This window comes from Schistocerca serialis, chromosome 6 (assembly GCF_023864345.2).
Source record: "Schistocerca serialis cubense isolate TAMUIC-IGC-003099 chromosome 6, iqSchSeri2.2, whole genome shotgun sequence".
NCBI lineage: Eukaryota > Metazoa > Arthropoda > Insecta > Orthoptera > Acrididae > Schistocerca > Schistocerca serialis.
In genome coordinates, this window is record NC_064643.1 from 645,708,359 (window position 1) to 645,724,341 (window position 15,983).

The 15,983-nt window shown below is 38.4% G+C and overlaps 1 protein-coding gene and 1 non-coding gene across 3 annotated transcripts in view; one reads left to right on the forward strand and one right to left on the reverse strand.

Moving 5' to 3' along the window:
* Positions 1 to 15,983, reverse strand: part of LOC126483636 (myosin-11-like) — a 239,549-nt gene that overhangs the window by 32,569 nt on the left and 190,997 nt on the right. For both annotated transcript variants that reach the window (XM_050106692.1, XM_050106693.1), the window contains exon 7: positions 3,834 to 4,075. In XM_050106692.1, the coding sequence (XP_049962649.1) occupies positions 3,834 to 4,075 (242 nt within the window). The remainder of the gene's footprint in view (positions 1 to 3,833; positions 4,076 to 15,983) is intronic.
* Trnat-ugu (transfer RNA threonine (anticodon UGU)) lies at positions 11,735 to 11,809 on the forward strand. The gene has a single exon. It is a non-coding gene; the product is annotated as a tRNA-Thr (tRNA).

The following is a 15,983-nucleotide window of genomic DNA, read 5'->3' on the forward strand; positions in this document are numbered from 1 at the left end:
ACTGTGGTTTGTTCTTTAACATTCATAGTTGTTGCAATGCTTATAATGAAAATCTGTTTGGACCGGATGCTTTTAAACTTTTTTGATTCTCCCTCGATGACAACGTGCATTTGGTTTCTGATCAAGTTCCATACCAACAGTTAGACACCATCTGCGAATTTTCCTATTATTTTCAGCAGGACTGGGCTGTGCAACAGAATTTCAGGCTCATTTTATGATGAAACAGATACCTGCCCCGTTTTTTCTAGGGTGCCCAGTACCAGTAACTGTACATGATCAAGTAAAAGCACAATCATATTCAATTCCTTCATGTTATTTGACCTATTTCTCCCATTGAATGGTCAACACCACTGCTGATAGTTAAGAAACCTATGGGCAAATTACACCTCTCCAGTGATTTTTAAAAAATCAATTAATGTACAGTTAATCACTGATACCTATCCTTCACCACGCACTGACAAGCTGTTACCAAATTATCAGATGGCAATTATTTTTCAAAGATTGACTTAGCATTTGCATATTTACAGCTGCCGCTAGATGAGGAATCAAACGCCTTCTATTTATTAATACATCATTTGGGTTTTAGCAAAATGAGTGTTTGCCTCTTTTGGGGTGGCAAGTGCACCAGTTATTTTTCAACACTTTTCAGAGCAACTTGGTGCAACAGTTCCAGGCTGCATCAACTATTTAGATGACATGCTAGTGTCTGGTGCCCCTACAGAGGAACATTTGAGAAATCTTCATGCTCTATTTTCTGTTTTACAGTCTGGAGGGTTAAAGTGCAATTTGGACAAGACACAGTTTTTTCAGCCACCCATTATTTATTTAGGTTTTGAAGTGTCACATGCTGGCATTAAACCACTTGCCACCATATTAATTCTATTGCTGCATTGCCACACCCTACATGCATCAAGGAATTATAGGCATTTTCAGGCAAAACTGTGTACTACCAAAAATTCATACTGGACACTGCTACTGTGGCACAACCACTCCAAGTATTATTACATAAAGATGTTCCTTTCCAATGGTCCCAGGCTTGTGACTGGGCATTCAAGTTGTTGAAATCCAAGCTGCAGCCAGCCTCTTGTTTGGTTACTTTTCAGCCAGGCCTGCAACTTCTGTTAGCCATGGATGCATCTTAGTTCGACCTTGGCACCATCCTTCCTCATAAGGATGCAGACGGATCAGAACGCCCTACTACATATGCCTCTAAAACCTTAAACTCAGCATAAGATAATTATTCTCAGATAGAGAAAGAAGCTTTAGCAGTTGTGTGTGCTTTAAAAAAATCATGTTTTTGTATACAGATCTAAGTTAAACCCGATCACAGAATACAAACAACTGGTGTCTGTTTAACCCTTCGATACCCTTGCTGGACAAAGCCGCACATCATTTACAGTGGTGGGCTCTTTTCTTGACACTATACAATTATGAGTAACATTTTCAACCTACAGCACAACATGCAAATGCTGATGCCTTATCGCGTTTTCCGATTGGTCCAGATCCAGAGTTTGATAAAGAGGAATTGTTCTGTTTTCATTTGGACATGGAAGGTAAAAATGTTGTTGATGGTTTTCTTGTTACTAGCTCTAAAATCGCAGCCACAGTAGTCTCGGATCCTGTTTTAAGTAAAGTTTTTTCTTTTGTGTAACACAGCCGGACAAATCTACAGGCTGTGCTTCTGATCCTTTAAGAAATTATTTTGCATTACAAAACTGTCTTTCTGTTTGAGATGGAGCTCAGCTATTAGCTACAGAGGACGCCGCTCCCCCAGTTGTAGCCCCATCTGCCCTTTGGGTGAGGTTAAGTGTGTATTACATGTGGACCACTGAGGTGTGTCATGTACAAAAGTGTTAACATGCAGAGATGTTTTTTGGAGAGGCATTGATGGGGTTGCAGCCTGCCCACAGTGTGCCACGCATCAGGTGGCCCCTGCATGCATCTGGCCAGCTCTACAGCAGCCTTGGAAATTAATTCATGTAGATTTCGTGGGACCTATCCTGAATTTCTATTGGCTTGTTGTAACTGATGCTTATTTTAAATTTCTGTATGTGGTGCATTGTCTGTCCACTTCTGTGGCAACAACAACTTCAGCTTAGTCAAAAATTTTTAGAATGGACTTTCTTTCGTATATATTAGTTACAGGCAATGACCCCCAGTTCATATCTCATGAATTTGAAGATTTGTAAAGAAAAGTGGTGTCTGCCATTTCACTGCTGCTCCTTTCCACCCTCAATCAAACAGGGGAGCAGAACAAGTAGTACAAATATTTAGGACTCAGATGAAAAAAAATATGTTTCATGTGTGGAGGAGGAGGTGGAGATTTCTGTTTAACATCCCGTCGACAACAAGGTCATTAGAGACGGAGTAAAAGCTTGAGTTAGGGAAGGATGGGGAAGGAAAGCAGTTCCCTTTTGAAGGAACCATTCTGGCATTTGCCTTGTGCAATTTAGAGAAATCATGGAAAACCTAAATAAAGATGGCTGGATATGGGGTTGCACCATCATCCTCCCGAATGTGGTTTCGGATGTGACACTGAAAGTGGCTCTTGACTGATTCCTCAGTTCTTATAGGTTTACCCCTGTTGGAGATAAGTCTGGAAGAGTTATTGCACAGCCATCAGCCCCAGACCCCACTACATCTGCTTCAACCGACGCTTGTGCCACAAGACTTCCAATCTGGCATAGCTGTCTGGGCTTGCAGTTTTGGTTGCTGACCAAAACGGTTACTGGTGGTCATCGAGAGCCACTGTGAACAACGCCTCTGTATCATCTCACTGCTGAGGAGAGGGCGTTGTGACACTTTGACCAGCTATGACCCTGCATGGGCGGCTGCGTACTGTGAGTGGCTCCATTGTCTTTGAATCCTCCATTTTCCCACCTGTCTCCTACATTTCAGCTGGGACCCTCGATTTCTCCGCCACTCCTGCCAACACCTTCACAACTGTCTCCTCTGCTGTGGGTGCCCCCTTCAGCTGATGGGTGCCAAGACAGGACCCCCCTGGCTCCCGCACTATTGCAGCTGATGCCTCCACTGTTGCCCCTCCATTGTAGTTGGCACCATCTGTTCAGCTGCCTTCACCACAGCCTCCTTCACTGATGTTAGACTCCAGCATGGAAATGGAAGCTACGCCACTGTTGCCTACCCTATCACATAGTCTCTCACAGGGGTATGGGTGCCACACCTGTCCTCGATTGCACCACTTCATACCCTATGGACTGCTGGTAGTGTCTGCATGACTCAGCAACCAACATCAATGACAGAAGAAATGGACAAGAGTGCAGTACTAACTTCTTCACAAAGAAAGATGAGTGCTGTAACAACCAAATTTCTTGTGCACTGCTTTATTACTTGTATATGAAGTTTGCGCATGACTAGAGGCCACCTGGACTGCTAGTACGACAGCAATTAGAACTAATGACGATATAGGCAGGAGCTTAAGGCTCCACTGGTGATCTATGTGTATTCTGTTATATGTACTTTGTCTCTCATGTGTTTACGCTTTTTCATGTTAAAGTTACAGTCTCATTCAGTTATAAAAACTCTATTCATCTGTCTGAATTTTCCACATCAATTGAATATTTATATACATTATTTAAATAAAGAAGATTATAACAACTGTCAAAAAAGAGTAAATTTTCCTACACAGCACAGGTGGCCTGATCTCATAAATGCTCTCATACTACTTACTGTGTCATAACATGACAGCTCTTCACATTGAAAAGCAACATTTCAATACCACAATATTTTGTAACTATACTAATGTGTTTGATTATAATCTATCTTGTATATTTCACACAGCAGTAAAGAATCTTAAAAAAAAAGATACATACTTGAGTTCTTTCTTTATAGCTGCCACTTCATTACAGAGACAAGATTTATCAGATTCAAGTTGTGATATATATTTTTCCTTCATGCTTAATTCTGATGAAACACAGCTTAGTTGCTGAGACACATTTTCCTCCAGCTGTTGGAAATGAACTTGTGCTCTGAGTGCATCTTCTAAGGCAGCTTGCAATTGTGCATTTCCATCACGCTCAGCTGATAGTTGTGACTGCAGCTCGTGGGCTGATACCTGGGTTGAAATTATTTTTGGCTCCATGAGTTTTTTTATAATGGAATCAGTACTTACAGTTAATTTTATAAACTTTTTCTTTGCTGCATATTTATTCACATGTCATCTCTGTTCTGTCATCCACAAAGGAACTGCACTATATTCCTTGCCAATACTGAATGGAGTATTGTAATTGTTTAATTATGTAATTTTGTGATAATTTACTGAGTTTGTTTTGAATTTTATAAGTTGCAAATTCTCTTTACTTGTTTAGGCAATGCAGAGTATATGTATAGTAGAAAGTTATGTGAAATGGTTGATCCCCTCAGAAGATGGGCAAACTTATAAAATGTTTACAGATATTCATAGCATACATTTTGCCTCACACACTGAAGCTGGAAGAGGGAGGAAAAAGAAAAGTGTTAAAAGCACTGAATGTGAGCATACATTATTGAGGATCTAAAGCACAGAGAAAGAAGAAAGGACATGTCAAAAGGGTAGTGTAAGTGTCCAAAAAAGACATTAAAATAACATTGAAAAGTAATGCCACTTCACACTACAATGAAACTATGCAGTGTACTCTCTGTCAAAGAGAGCAAAGAATCTGCTTGAAGAAAGAGTTTGTGAGTAAGTTTCCCACTTTAGGTTGCCAATTTGGAATGCATGCCAGCATCACTCTAGTACTGGTGGGAATTGTTATCTACACAGCCACCATCAGCAAAAGTGGGCTGGACGCAGTGACCAGAAAAACTTCATCCTTATGTAGAAAGGATAAATTACTCAGACATGAAAGTGCTCAATACTCAACCTATAAACAACAAAAATCTTGTTCCTGAAAGACAAAAATTTAAGAGCAACTTGAAAGAATATCTGTTACAAAATTCATTCTACTTAGCGAAATTTAAGAGCAACTTGAAAGAATATCTGTTACAAAATTCATTCTACTTAATGAATTTTTTAGCATAAGTGAGTGCATGCATGTAGTTCTATTGTACAACTGGGATGCCTGATTATTGTACGCACAAATATAAATTATTTGGTGTCGTATAAGGTATCATTCATTTTCAAGTATTAAGATATTAATAACATGATTGTCTCATAGTGTATGCACAAATATTAATTCTGATGTCTTTTTGTATTATGTACCTTACTTATTTTCATGTATTATGATGTTCAAGTAGTTTATGTGGGTATCATAATGAACCTACTATACTTTACCCTACTGTACCTACTATTGTAAATTTTATAAATAATTCATGATAGTAAATGTTTTAGAAACATTGACTCATTCCAAATCCTAGCAGCTCTAATGCTATTGGGATCAATGGAATCTTAATAAAGGAAAATAAAACGTAAAGTGAAACCCCTATTTTACATTTTCATGTGGTCCAAACTTAAAAATGCAAAATTGAGGAAAATGTTAACCCCCCACCCCCAAATATGAGCAAAAACATGTAATTAGCATACAGAATTAAAAATCGCAATCCTCTCCAATGCTCTGTACAAAATCTGTCTAAGTGAGGAAAATTAAAAGTACAACACAATTTTTACACGATAATTTGTGGTAATGAATTTCATCAGTTCTTCAAAAATCACTGGTGCATAACAGCACGTAAAAACTTACCAAAAAAACTGAAACTGGTATCTGGGTACAATGTAATCGAGATATTTTCTGACATGCTACAACCACAAATTACACATTCAAAACCTGTGTTTTTGAGATATCATCCTATGTGCTCACGCAGAAAAAAAGCAAAAATTGATCAACATGTTGAATTAAACCAAAAAAATCACAGCAGCTAGGTGGTTAAACCATAAGCATAGATGCAGACATCTGCTTCATGACAAACTTTGTCACCATTGCTGTTATTGTTTAATGTTTTCTTCCAAGCTGCACTTCATATGGTCACCACTGTTAAAACTGTTAAAATGTTATTTTAGGGTAGATGAGAGAGACGTGAAAAATAGAATTTACTTCCCCAACTGACATTAAAAGCTTATTAGAAGTCAGCCCAGCGAATTCCTGTACACTGTGTAAAATGTAAATTTGAAAGAAAGCTCAGGTGCTCCAGTTTCGCTTCATGCCCTCTATCACTGCTGCCAAACTTTGCAATCCTCAGTGTGGTGTGTGTGTGTGTGTGTGTGTGTGTGTGTGTGTGTGTGTGTGTGTATGTGTTGAACACGAAAGTCTTTAAAATGTGCTATCGCAAAACCCTTGTTTTATTTCTGTGTGTCATCTCTATCGTAGCACATCATCTGCACAAAAAGTATATTCTCAGCACTTCACAAAATTCTTTCATCCCTACCTGCACCCCCGTTGTTCAAGGGCCACTCCCCCTCTCCATACATCCAGTATCTGAGATCATTTTATGTATGATAGTGTGGTGTGGCTGCGCTCGCTGTTGGGTGACTTAACAAGTCACCAGCTAATAAGAGTTCAATAGCCGGAAATGGATGACATTTCCTTGATTATTATCGAGCATATTCTTCGAGACTCAGTGTTTGAATTTAAAAGATGGATGATTGATATTGTTGCAGAGTACAGTACATAGGAAATACATGCAAAAAGATGACACTGAGTTATAAGTGGCACAGAAAAGGTGGTGGGTGGGTCCCTTCATCACATACTGGCTCAGTCCAGAACACTTTGCGACGACTGTCTTGTTTTTCCATTACTGCTGCAACCTAGCAGTAGTTGTATCATAATTGTGCTGTAAAGCTAAACGTTGCAAGTTGTGTTGGCAACACCAATTGTGGATTACATCAGCATTTCCTCTCTCATGTCTCCCCTCTCCACAACGGCCTAAAATATTCCCTTAACTCCACCACTACCCATGGTGTTAACCATCTGTCTTTTCTGTCAGTCATTCAGTCACATCAAATGTCAATAGGAAGAAAACAGGATGAGTCGAGTAAGAGCTCAGAATCAAGGTGGACCATACCAGGAAGAGATGTATAATCAGGGAATTTTTCGCATTAATCTTATGGGTTTTTTGCAGGGGCTACGAATTTATGGTGTAGAATCATGGAAAACATAAAACTGCAGAACATAAATCGAAGTTCCACTGTAGTTGGGATGTAGCATGCAGGCCAGACAGTTTCAATTGCTCATTGCTGATATTAACTCAGGTTAAGCGGGTTTAAACCATATACATGGCATGTATTATTCATGGTGAAATTCCTTACACTGAGAAATGCACAATTTTGCAATCAGTGATTTTATGTCTGCTAATATGTGCTGTATTCATTTACTACACCACGTACTTTACATACTGAGAAATCAAACAGTGGAGTAATGACAATATTATGTAAACCACCGTGGAGTGGAGATGTAGAGTCACATATAGGCACAACAAGAAGACTTGTAGCCAAAAGGCCTTCTTCCGAATTAGACAAAACACACACACACATTCATGCAAACATAACTCACACACACACTTGACCATTGTCTCTGGCCAAGGAAGTGGCACTAACCTCTGTGCCCCACTACATGAAGCACAGCTCACAGGATTGCTCTTTCTCTTTAATAAAAAGCAAAGTACTGTTTCAGAAGGTCTCACTGGACCCTATGTCATGATCTCTGATGGTGGAAAAGTTTCCCAGTTGAGACTAGTATCAGAGGTAATTTCACATTACATCACTCACAAGACAACAACTTCCTACAATGTAAAAACAACTGTTCTCACAGAACACTTTAATAACGCATTGGCAGACATTCCATCAATGTATGTTGATGCCAAACAGAAAAACTGAGAAACATTACTATCCATCATGACATTTGCATAAACACAGTGAAGTAATACACTATACGTTTCACACCATTCTTTCAGCTCCATTGTTGAAAACCTAAAATGACGATGGATACACTGTCCCTGTTTCAACCCAACAATACTCAGGCTGACTATGTGAAACACCTCGTCACCAGACAGAAGAAGCAAAACAACTTGCTTACAGATGGATCCTGACTACTCGGAGAAAGACAAAGTGCTATAACACTGAGCATGAGCCAGTGAGATACAGTCCGACGGACATGTTGTGAATTTTTACCCCTGTACAGAAAGAGGGGCTATCAGGACTGTATCAAATCCTTCTTTGCTTGTCGCACATCATATATGAAGTTGAGGATTATAACTCTTCATCAAGAAGACAAAAGCTCAAGAGTCATCGTTAGGACATCACATATGAAGTTGAGGATTATGACTCTTCATCAAGAAGACAAAAGCTCAGAATCATCATTAATGTCATAAGTATGATAGGGGTTTTTCATTTAAGGAAACTGAAGATTGGTTCCATGTTCATGAAGCTTCAATGGGAGGGGCTGCCTTCAATGCTCGTCACAGTGAAGAGTATGTGACAATAAGACCAAAATTCAATGATCTGTAAGCATTGCCATACAGACGACTGCCAACAAGATCTAATTCCAGTGTACTGTAATTGGCTCTAATGAGAATTTTGGAAAAAGCAGGGCCTATTCCTCCAGGAGAGGGAGCAATGCTGTGAGCCATGCTGCATGCAGTTGGGCATAGTGGTTAGCGTCACTGGTTGGCATACTGCAAGTTGACTGCTCAACAGTATTAGTCATCCATATTTATCATTTGTGGAAGGTTCTCAGAACTTCTCATGTTTGTATATTCTGGAATATTCAAAACCTGTATAAATAACATCAGTCTTCATCCAGGACTTCAGTTCTGTTCTGTTCTGGTGTTCGTAATTAATGTGCTTTCAGTACTACGTCTTGTACTGGGTGGTTACAATTAAACTTTCACTACTTGAGCCAGTGTAGACAGAAAACATTTAAACCAGGATGTATATGACCTGGGACAACCGTGAGATGGGGGAAAAACTTGACATTTTTTTCATCTGGGAGAAAACCAGGAAAATCCCAGGAATTTTTTAAAATTCCAGGAATTTTTTATTGTTTTAGTTTTCAGTTAAACTTTTGTAATGTTGACTGGTAAGAATCAATACTCTAACAAAGGATGTTACTGTATCCCGCTACTGTAGAATAACACTGCAGCAATAAAACATGAATGAGATCAAAAACGAAAATAAAGCTTAAATTGCAAAGGAAATGTGCCATATACAACAACAAATCACAGTGCTCATACAAGCGTCTGCCAACAGCAAAATCTGTCAAAGGTTTGAGTGAAATTATGCAATGCTTCATAACAACAAATTGCCTCTGATGAGCATGACATCACAAATGTTTACATTAGATTCATTTTAGCCATTACGAGCCAGCTCAAGCGACAGCGCAGTTGAGCCGTGTGTGAGTAGTACCTTCTCCCACTTCTGGCTACAGACATGTGGCTGCTGGTTGTGTAAGCAGTCACAGCATGCAGCTAGATGAAACTGGGAAAATTTTTATTTATTTATTTAGTTTTGGTCCTGTAACATCTTGTATATATATATAACAAATAAGATCAGTACAATGCTGTGGACTACAAATATCTACATTAATACAATGTTACATGTACAACTAGTACACTTTAATATACAAATAATTGCCATAAATTGTTTATTAATTTAACATTATAAAATTAAATTCTGTTTCATTATGAGAGGTATTCATTTACAGAGTAGAAACTGTGATCTATCATAAATGACTTCAGCTTTTTTTTGAACAAGCTGTCTTGCTTTACCAACTTGATGTTGTTAGGAATGTGGTTATACAATTGTGTGCCTCTAAGAAGGACACTCTTCTGGTAGGCTGATGTTCTGGCATATGAGACATGAATGTTATTGCCATTTCTTGTTGTGTAATTGTGCACAGAGCTTTCAGCTGATATGCATTGGAGGTTGTTAAATATTCTCTTACAAATACTATTGCTTCAAATATATATAGGCATGGAAGGTTCAGTATCTTTAGAGTAGGAAAAAGAGAGCGACATGAACCTTGCCTCTTTATGTTGCAGATGATTCTGATAGCTTGTTTCTGAGTTTTGACTACAGGGTGCATTCCCCCCAAAATATTATTCCATATCCGGATTGCTGACTGGAAATGTGCCTGTATTACTATTTCTCTATTACAGCTTGTGCTTAGTATCTGTACCATGTAACAGACTGATGATAGCTTGGTTGTAAGAGCTTTAATGTATGTATTCCACTTGAGATCACTCTGCAGATATATTCCTAGGAACTTAACATCATCAACTAATTTTACAATTTTGTTGTTTATTTTCAATGTGTGTTCATTTTTTGTGGGATATATGAAATTTCATGGCCACTGTTTTCCCAGTGTTAATTATAAGTTTATTTTTTTCAAACCAGTTTGTTAGCTCCAGCAATGATGCATCTGTAGTTAATTGAAGCTCTTTTTGGTCTGACCCTGTAATCAAAATACTGATATCATCTGCAAATAAAATTTTCTGTTTGCAATGAACAGTGTCATTCAGGTCATCAATATACAAAAGAAAGAGGATAGGAACTAATGTTGATTCTTGTGGCACATCATATTTTATGGTAGTTTTTTCTGATTTGTAAGTTGTTTTCTTGAAATGTTTTCAGTTATTGTGTCTTGTTTGAGAACAACTTTTTGTTGCCAGCTAGTAAGATATGATCTAATCCATTCATTTGGGATACCTCTAATTCCCTTTCTTTCCAACTTACGTAGTACGATATCATGATCTAAAATGTCAAATGCTTTGGATAGGTCCAAGAATATTCCAGTAGCCATTTCCTTTTCATCTACAGCTTTTAGAATGGAGTGCAAATATTCATAAACTGCTGTGGTTGTGGATCTAGTTTGCCTGAATCCATGCTGATGATTTGACAGCAATGAGTTTTTGTTAACAAACTCTAGCAACCTATTATAAAAGAGCTTCTCAGAGATTTTTGAGAAGACACTAAGGTGTGCTATAGGTCTGTAATTGTTAACATTGTGTGTGTGTGTGTGTGTGTGTGTGTGTGTGTGTGTGTGTGTGTGTGTGTGTGTGAATGGAATTAGCTTATACCCTGAATTAAAACATAGGCCACTTTCAAAAGCACGTAGTATAAGATATTTATTTATTTGAAGAATATAATGTGGACCAATAATTACTCTTAGAAAAAGCTATTTCTCAAGCTGCCTTCCATTAGGAATGTGTGTGCACTCAGTGACTGTGATATGACTTTCAAATAATAGAGTTTTATTAGGCAAAACTAGACTTTCGCTAGTGCCTATCAATTATCAATGCACTATTTCGTAGTATCAATACATGTCCTAGTATGTTAGTCCCCTGTTGTTCGGGCTTCTGTCACAGCTCATTCAAGACTACTGTATATCCAGTGTATATACAGAAGTCTTGAACGAACTGTGACAGAACCTCAAACAACAGGTGCTGATGTTCTAGGACATGTATTGATACTTGAAATAGTGCATTGATAATGGCTAGGCACTAGCCAAAATCTAGATCTGTCTAATATAACCTGAAAGAAAAGGTCAATGGAGTGGTCTGCTCTATCATTTTAAAGAAGCTACTTACTCTTTGATTTTGCTCTATCATTTTAAAGAAGCTACTTACTCTTTGATTTTCTAACTGTTTCATTTTTGTGAAAATGCTTTTATTGTTTAATATGTCCCACACAATACATTTCAATGTGATGAATACAATGCTTCTACAATCCTAAAAGTGTTTAATCCATGTGGATCTCACAGGGAGCGTGCAAGGGATAAGTCCCTGCAGACGCACTATCCTCTGTGCCCGCGGTGGCTCAGATGGATAGAGCGTCTGCCATGTAAGCAGGAGATCCCGGGTTCGAGTCCCGGTCAGGGCACACATTTTCAACATGTCCCCAATGAAGTACATAAATGCCTGTTTGCAGCTAGGGTGTCCATTTAATTATCATTTCATTTCTAGCAAAGCTGCATGGTCATCCACGGTAACTGTTCTTTCAGGAACAGATACTACCGTCATATATAGTTAATCCATACTTCCATACAAGTTCATTGCATTTCAGCTGCTGAGCATCAGGCATATCTTTTAGCTTCCTAGACACCTGAAGACTCATGATGATGGTGTTATTAGAATGCTGTATGGTGGAGAATCAAGCCTTTACATGTAGAACATGGCAGACTTTTAGCGAGCCTGGATTTGATTACAATATGCAAGCATATCCACTGCTAACAGGCACACATGTATGGATAGATGATGTTGTTGCACATACAAATATTATAAAACCTGCACAGCACCAAACTGCACATTCCTTATTTTCTTTCTTTTTTGAGTTGTATGTTTGTTACTCCTTTCCCAAAGAGACAGGGTGGATTTGGATGAAGCTTTATTCCAAAAAAAAGTCATTGTTCCCGTGGGGTGGTCAGCATGACTACTGTTCCTGTGGAATGGGTAATGTGACTAAAAAGTCATTCATAGAAGTTAAATATATACATCAAAGAGATAACTTTTATAATGGTGCAGAAACATGGATAGTGCATTTCAGAATTAACATTTCTTTATAAATAACTGGTAAATAGTGAGTAATTCTGTGGGGAATGGCTAGTGACATTATAAGTTATGCAGGGACAATGAAGTTTTCCCCTTCTGATTATTTTATTTCATGGGCCTGTAAGTGAGAAAAAGTTTACAAAAGTTTTGAAATTAAATTTGAAGATTTTTGGAAGTTGATAATTGCTCTCATCAAACACTGGATGAACACAGTCTGGGTAATCTTTATACTGTGAGTTACCCTGACTCTAGACCTACACACAGTTCCTAACTTTACTACCTGATTTATTGTGTTAAACCTTTAACAGAAGATTATATCTCTTAGTATGTAGATTATGACAGAATTTTAAATTTTTAAATTTGGCCCATGATCTGGAATGCATGGGTTGTGCAATGACCACTATTGGGTGGTGGGAGCCATTTTCATGTTTGTCAGGAGGTGTTCAACACTCGCCTGCAATGGCTGGGTTTGGAAAATGGCGAAGAAGACTGGATGATGTTTTGGAAGGCTACAGCAAAACCACTGGTCAAAATAACAATTCTTTAATATTCCATTAGACTTGGCTAATTATACATGCATGTCCTCATCCAGCACAAGGCCTAGCGTCACCCTGTGTTGTCTTTGTGTCAAAGTGGCACGCATAACATATGACCTGACAGTGTATAACCCATCTCATTGTATCCGCTCTACCAAATACTTAAACTTATCAACTCTTTTGATGCTTCTGTGTTGCATTTGCAAATATTTTTCTCTATTGTGTTTATGTTCAATGTATTGAATTTTTTCATGTGATATTAGTAATCTGGTTTTAGCTGCAGTTTTATGAAGTGTTTCTATCATTATCTTTGCATCTGTTTTGTCCTTAGAAATTACTGCAGTATTGTCAGCAAAAGCGAGACATTTCACCTCAGATCTTCCTCTTCCTTGTCATAGATGGATTACTTCAATGTTTTTCTCTTGTAGTTCGTTATCCCACTCTCTCATGACCTTGTCTAAGACCAGATTGAAGAGGATCAGTGAGAGCCCTTTTCCCTGCCGAACACCTGTGTTAATTGTGAAGGGTTCAGAAACTTCTCCTAGAAATTTAATTTGTGAAGTTGTGTTGTGAGTGTCTTTTTGACTAATTGTCTCGTGGTTCTGTTGACACCTGCTTCTTCCAGTGTTAGGAATACTGTCTGTCTACATAATCATATGCTTTTTTTGAAATCAATGAATGTAATGAACTGTGTTAAGGTTCCACATTGTTCTGATTCTGAGGATAGTTTTCAAGATAAAAATTTGCTTTGGCCATGATCTATTTTTTCTGAACCTTGCTTGGTACTCACCAATTGTGTGCTCTGTTTGATTTTGACATTACTTTGTAGGTGATTAGAAGTAGAGATATGCCTCGGTAACTGTTGGTGTCTGTCCTGTCACCCTTCTTATGTAGCATAGATAGATTACAGCTTATTTCCAGTCATCCGGTATTCTTTTTCTCTCCCAGCAATCTTCAATAACCTCATAAATGGTTTCAGCTGCCCGCTTCCCTTGCAGTTTTCACATCTCAGCTAATATGCTGTCTTCACCTGGTTCTTTGTTGTTTTTCAGCTGGCCATATAGTATAGTTCAATTTGATGCAGTGCTGGTGGTCCTGAAGGTGGGTTTTTCTTTTCGAGGCTGTGTGAAAATTAGTCATCACGTTGGTTCTTCACAGTCTAGAGGCTTTTCGAAGTATTTTGCTAGTAACTCACAATTGTCTATGTCATTGGTAATCAGTTTGCCTATTGAATCTTTGAAGTGTAGGCTCATCGGCTTGAAATCTGTTATTTCTTCTTTGAAAAATTTTGTAAAAGTCCCTAGTGTTGTTCTGTTTGAAATTTGTATCTCTTTCCTCTAATCATTTTTTATCATATTTACGTTTCTCTGTTTGAATAATTTTTGATGTCTCTTTTCTGATCTCTGTGAATTTGTTCCACTTTGTTTCCTTCTTGCAGGAGTTCCAATTTTTCCAAGCAGTTACTCTATCCTTTATTGCTTCATCACATACCTTATTCCACCACCTATGTTTCCTTCTTCTTTGTAGTTGTTCTAGTTCTTTCACCGTTTTGATCGCTGCTTCTCTGATTTAGTTTCCAGTTTATCATCTTTGTGTAAAGCTTTTTTAATGAATTTGCTCCTGTTCTCTGACAGGTTGGAGTTTGGTCTTTTAGGTTGAAATTTGGCTTTGATTTCTGTTACATGATTTCCCTATGGTTTTGTGTAGCTATTGCCACATGATCCAGTTGATATGAGCCTAAATGTGTATTAGGAGAAGACCAGGTCTTCTTTCTCCTTGGTAATTTCCTGAAAAAGGTTGACATCAGTTTTAAGGCAGAAGTTGATGACCCTTTCTCCATTCCTATTGTTGCATGAACCATGGACCTTGCCATTGGTGGGGAGGCTTGCATGCCTCAGTGATACAGATGGCCGTACCGTAGTTGAGAGGCCAGACAAACGTGTGGTTCCTGAAGAGGGGCAGCAGCCTTTTCAGTAGTTGCAGGGGCAACAGTCTGGATGATTGACTGACTTGGCCTTACAACATTAACCAAAACGGCCTTGCTGTGCTGGTACTGCGAATGGCTGAAAGCAAGGGGATACTACAGCCATAATTTTTCCCGAGGGCATGCAGCTTTACTGTATGGATAAATGATGATGGCGTCCTCTTGGGTAAAATATTCCGGAGGTAAAATAGTCCCCCATTTGGATCTCCGAGCAGGGACTACTCAGGAGGACGTTGTTATCAGGAAAAAGAAAACTGGCGTTCTACGGATCGGAGCGTGGAATGTCAGATCCCTTAACCGGGCAGGTAGATCAGAAAATTTAAAAAGGGAAATGGATAGGTTAAAGTTAGATATAGTGGGAATTAGTGAAGTTCAGTGGCTGGAGAAACAAGACTTTTGGTCAGGTGAATACTGGGTTATAAACACAAAATTAAAGAGGGGTAATGTAGGAGTAGGTTTAATAATGAATAAAAAAAATAGGAGTGCAAGTAAGCTACTACAAACAGAACAGTGAACGCATTATTGTGACCAAGATAGACACGAAGCCCATGCCTACTACAACAGTACAAGTTTATATGCCAATTAGATCTGCAGATGATGAAGAAATTGAAGAAATGTATGATGAAATAAAAGAAATTATTCAGGTAGTGAAGGGAGACGAAAATTTAATAGTCATGGGTGACTGGAATTCGAGAGTAGGAAAAGGGAGAGAAGGAAACGTATAAATGAGTATGGTGAATATGGATTGGGGCTAAGAAATGAAAGAGGAAGCCGCCTTGTAGAATTTTGCGCAGAGCATAACTTAATCATAGCTAATACTTGGTTCAAAAATCATGAAAGAAGGCTGTATACATGGAAGAATCCTGGAGATACTAGAAGGTATCAGATAGATTATATAATGGTAAGACACAGATTTAGGAACTAGGTTTTAAATTGTAAGACACTTCCAGGGGCAGATGTGGACTCTGACCACAATCTATTGGTTA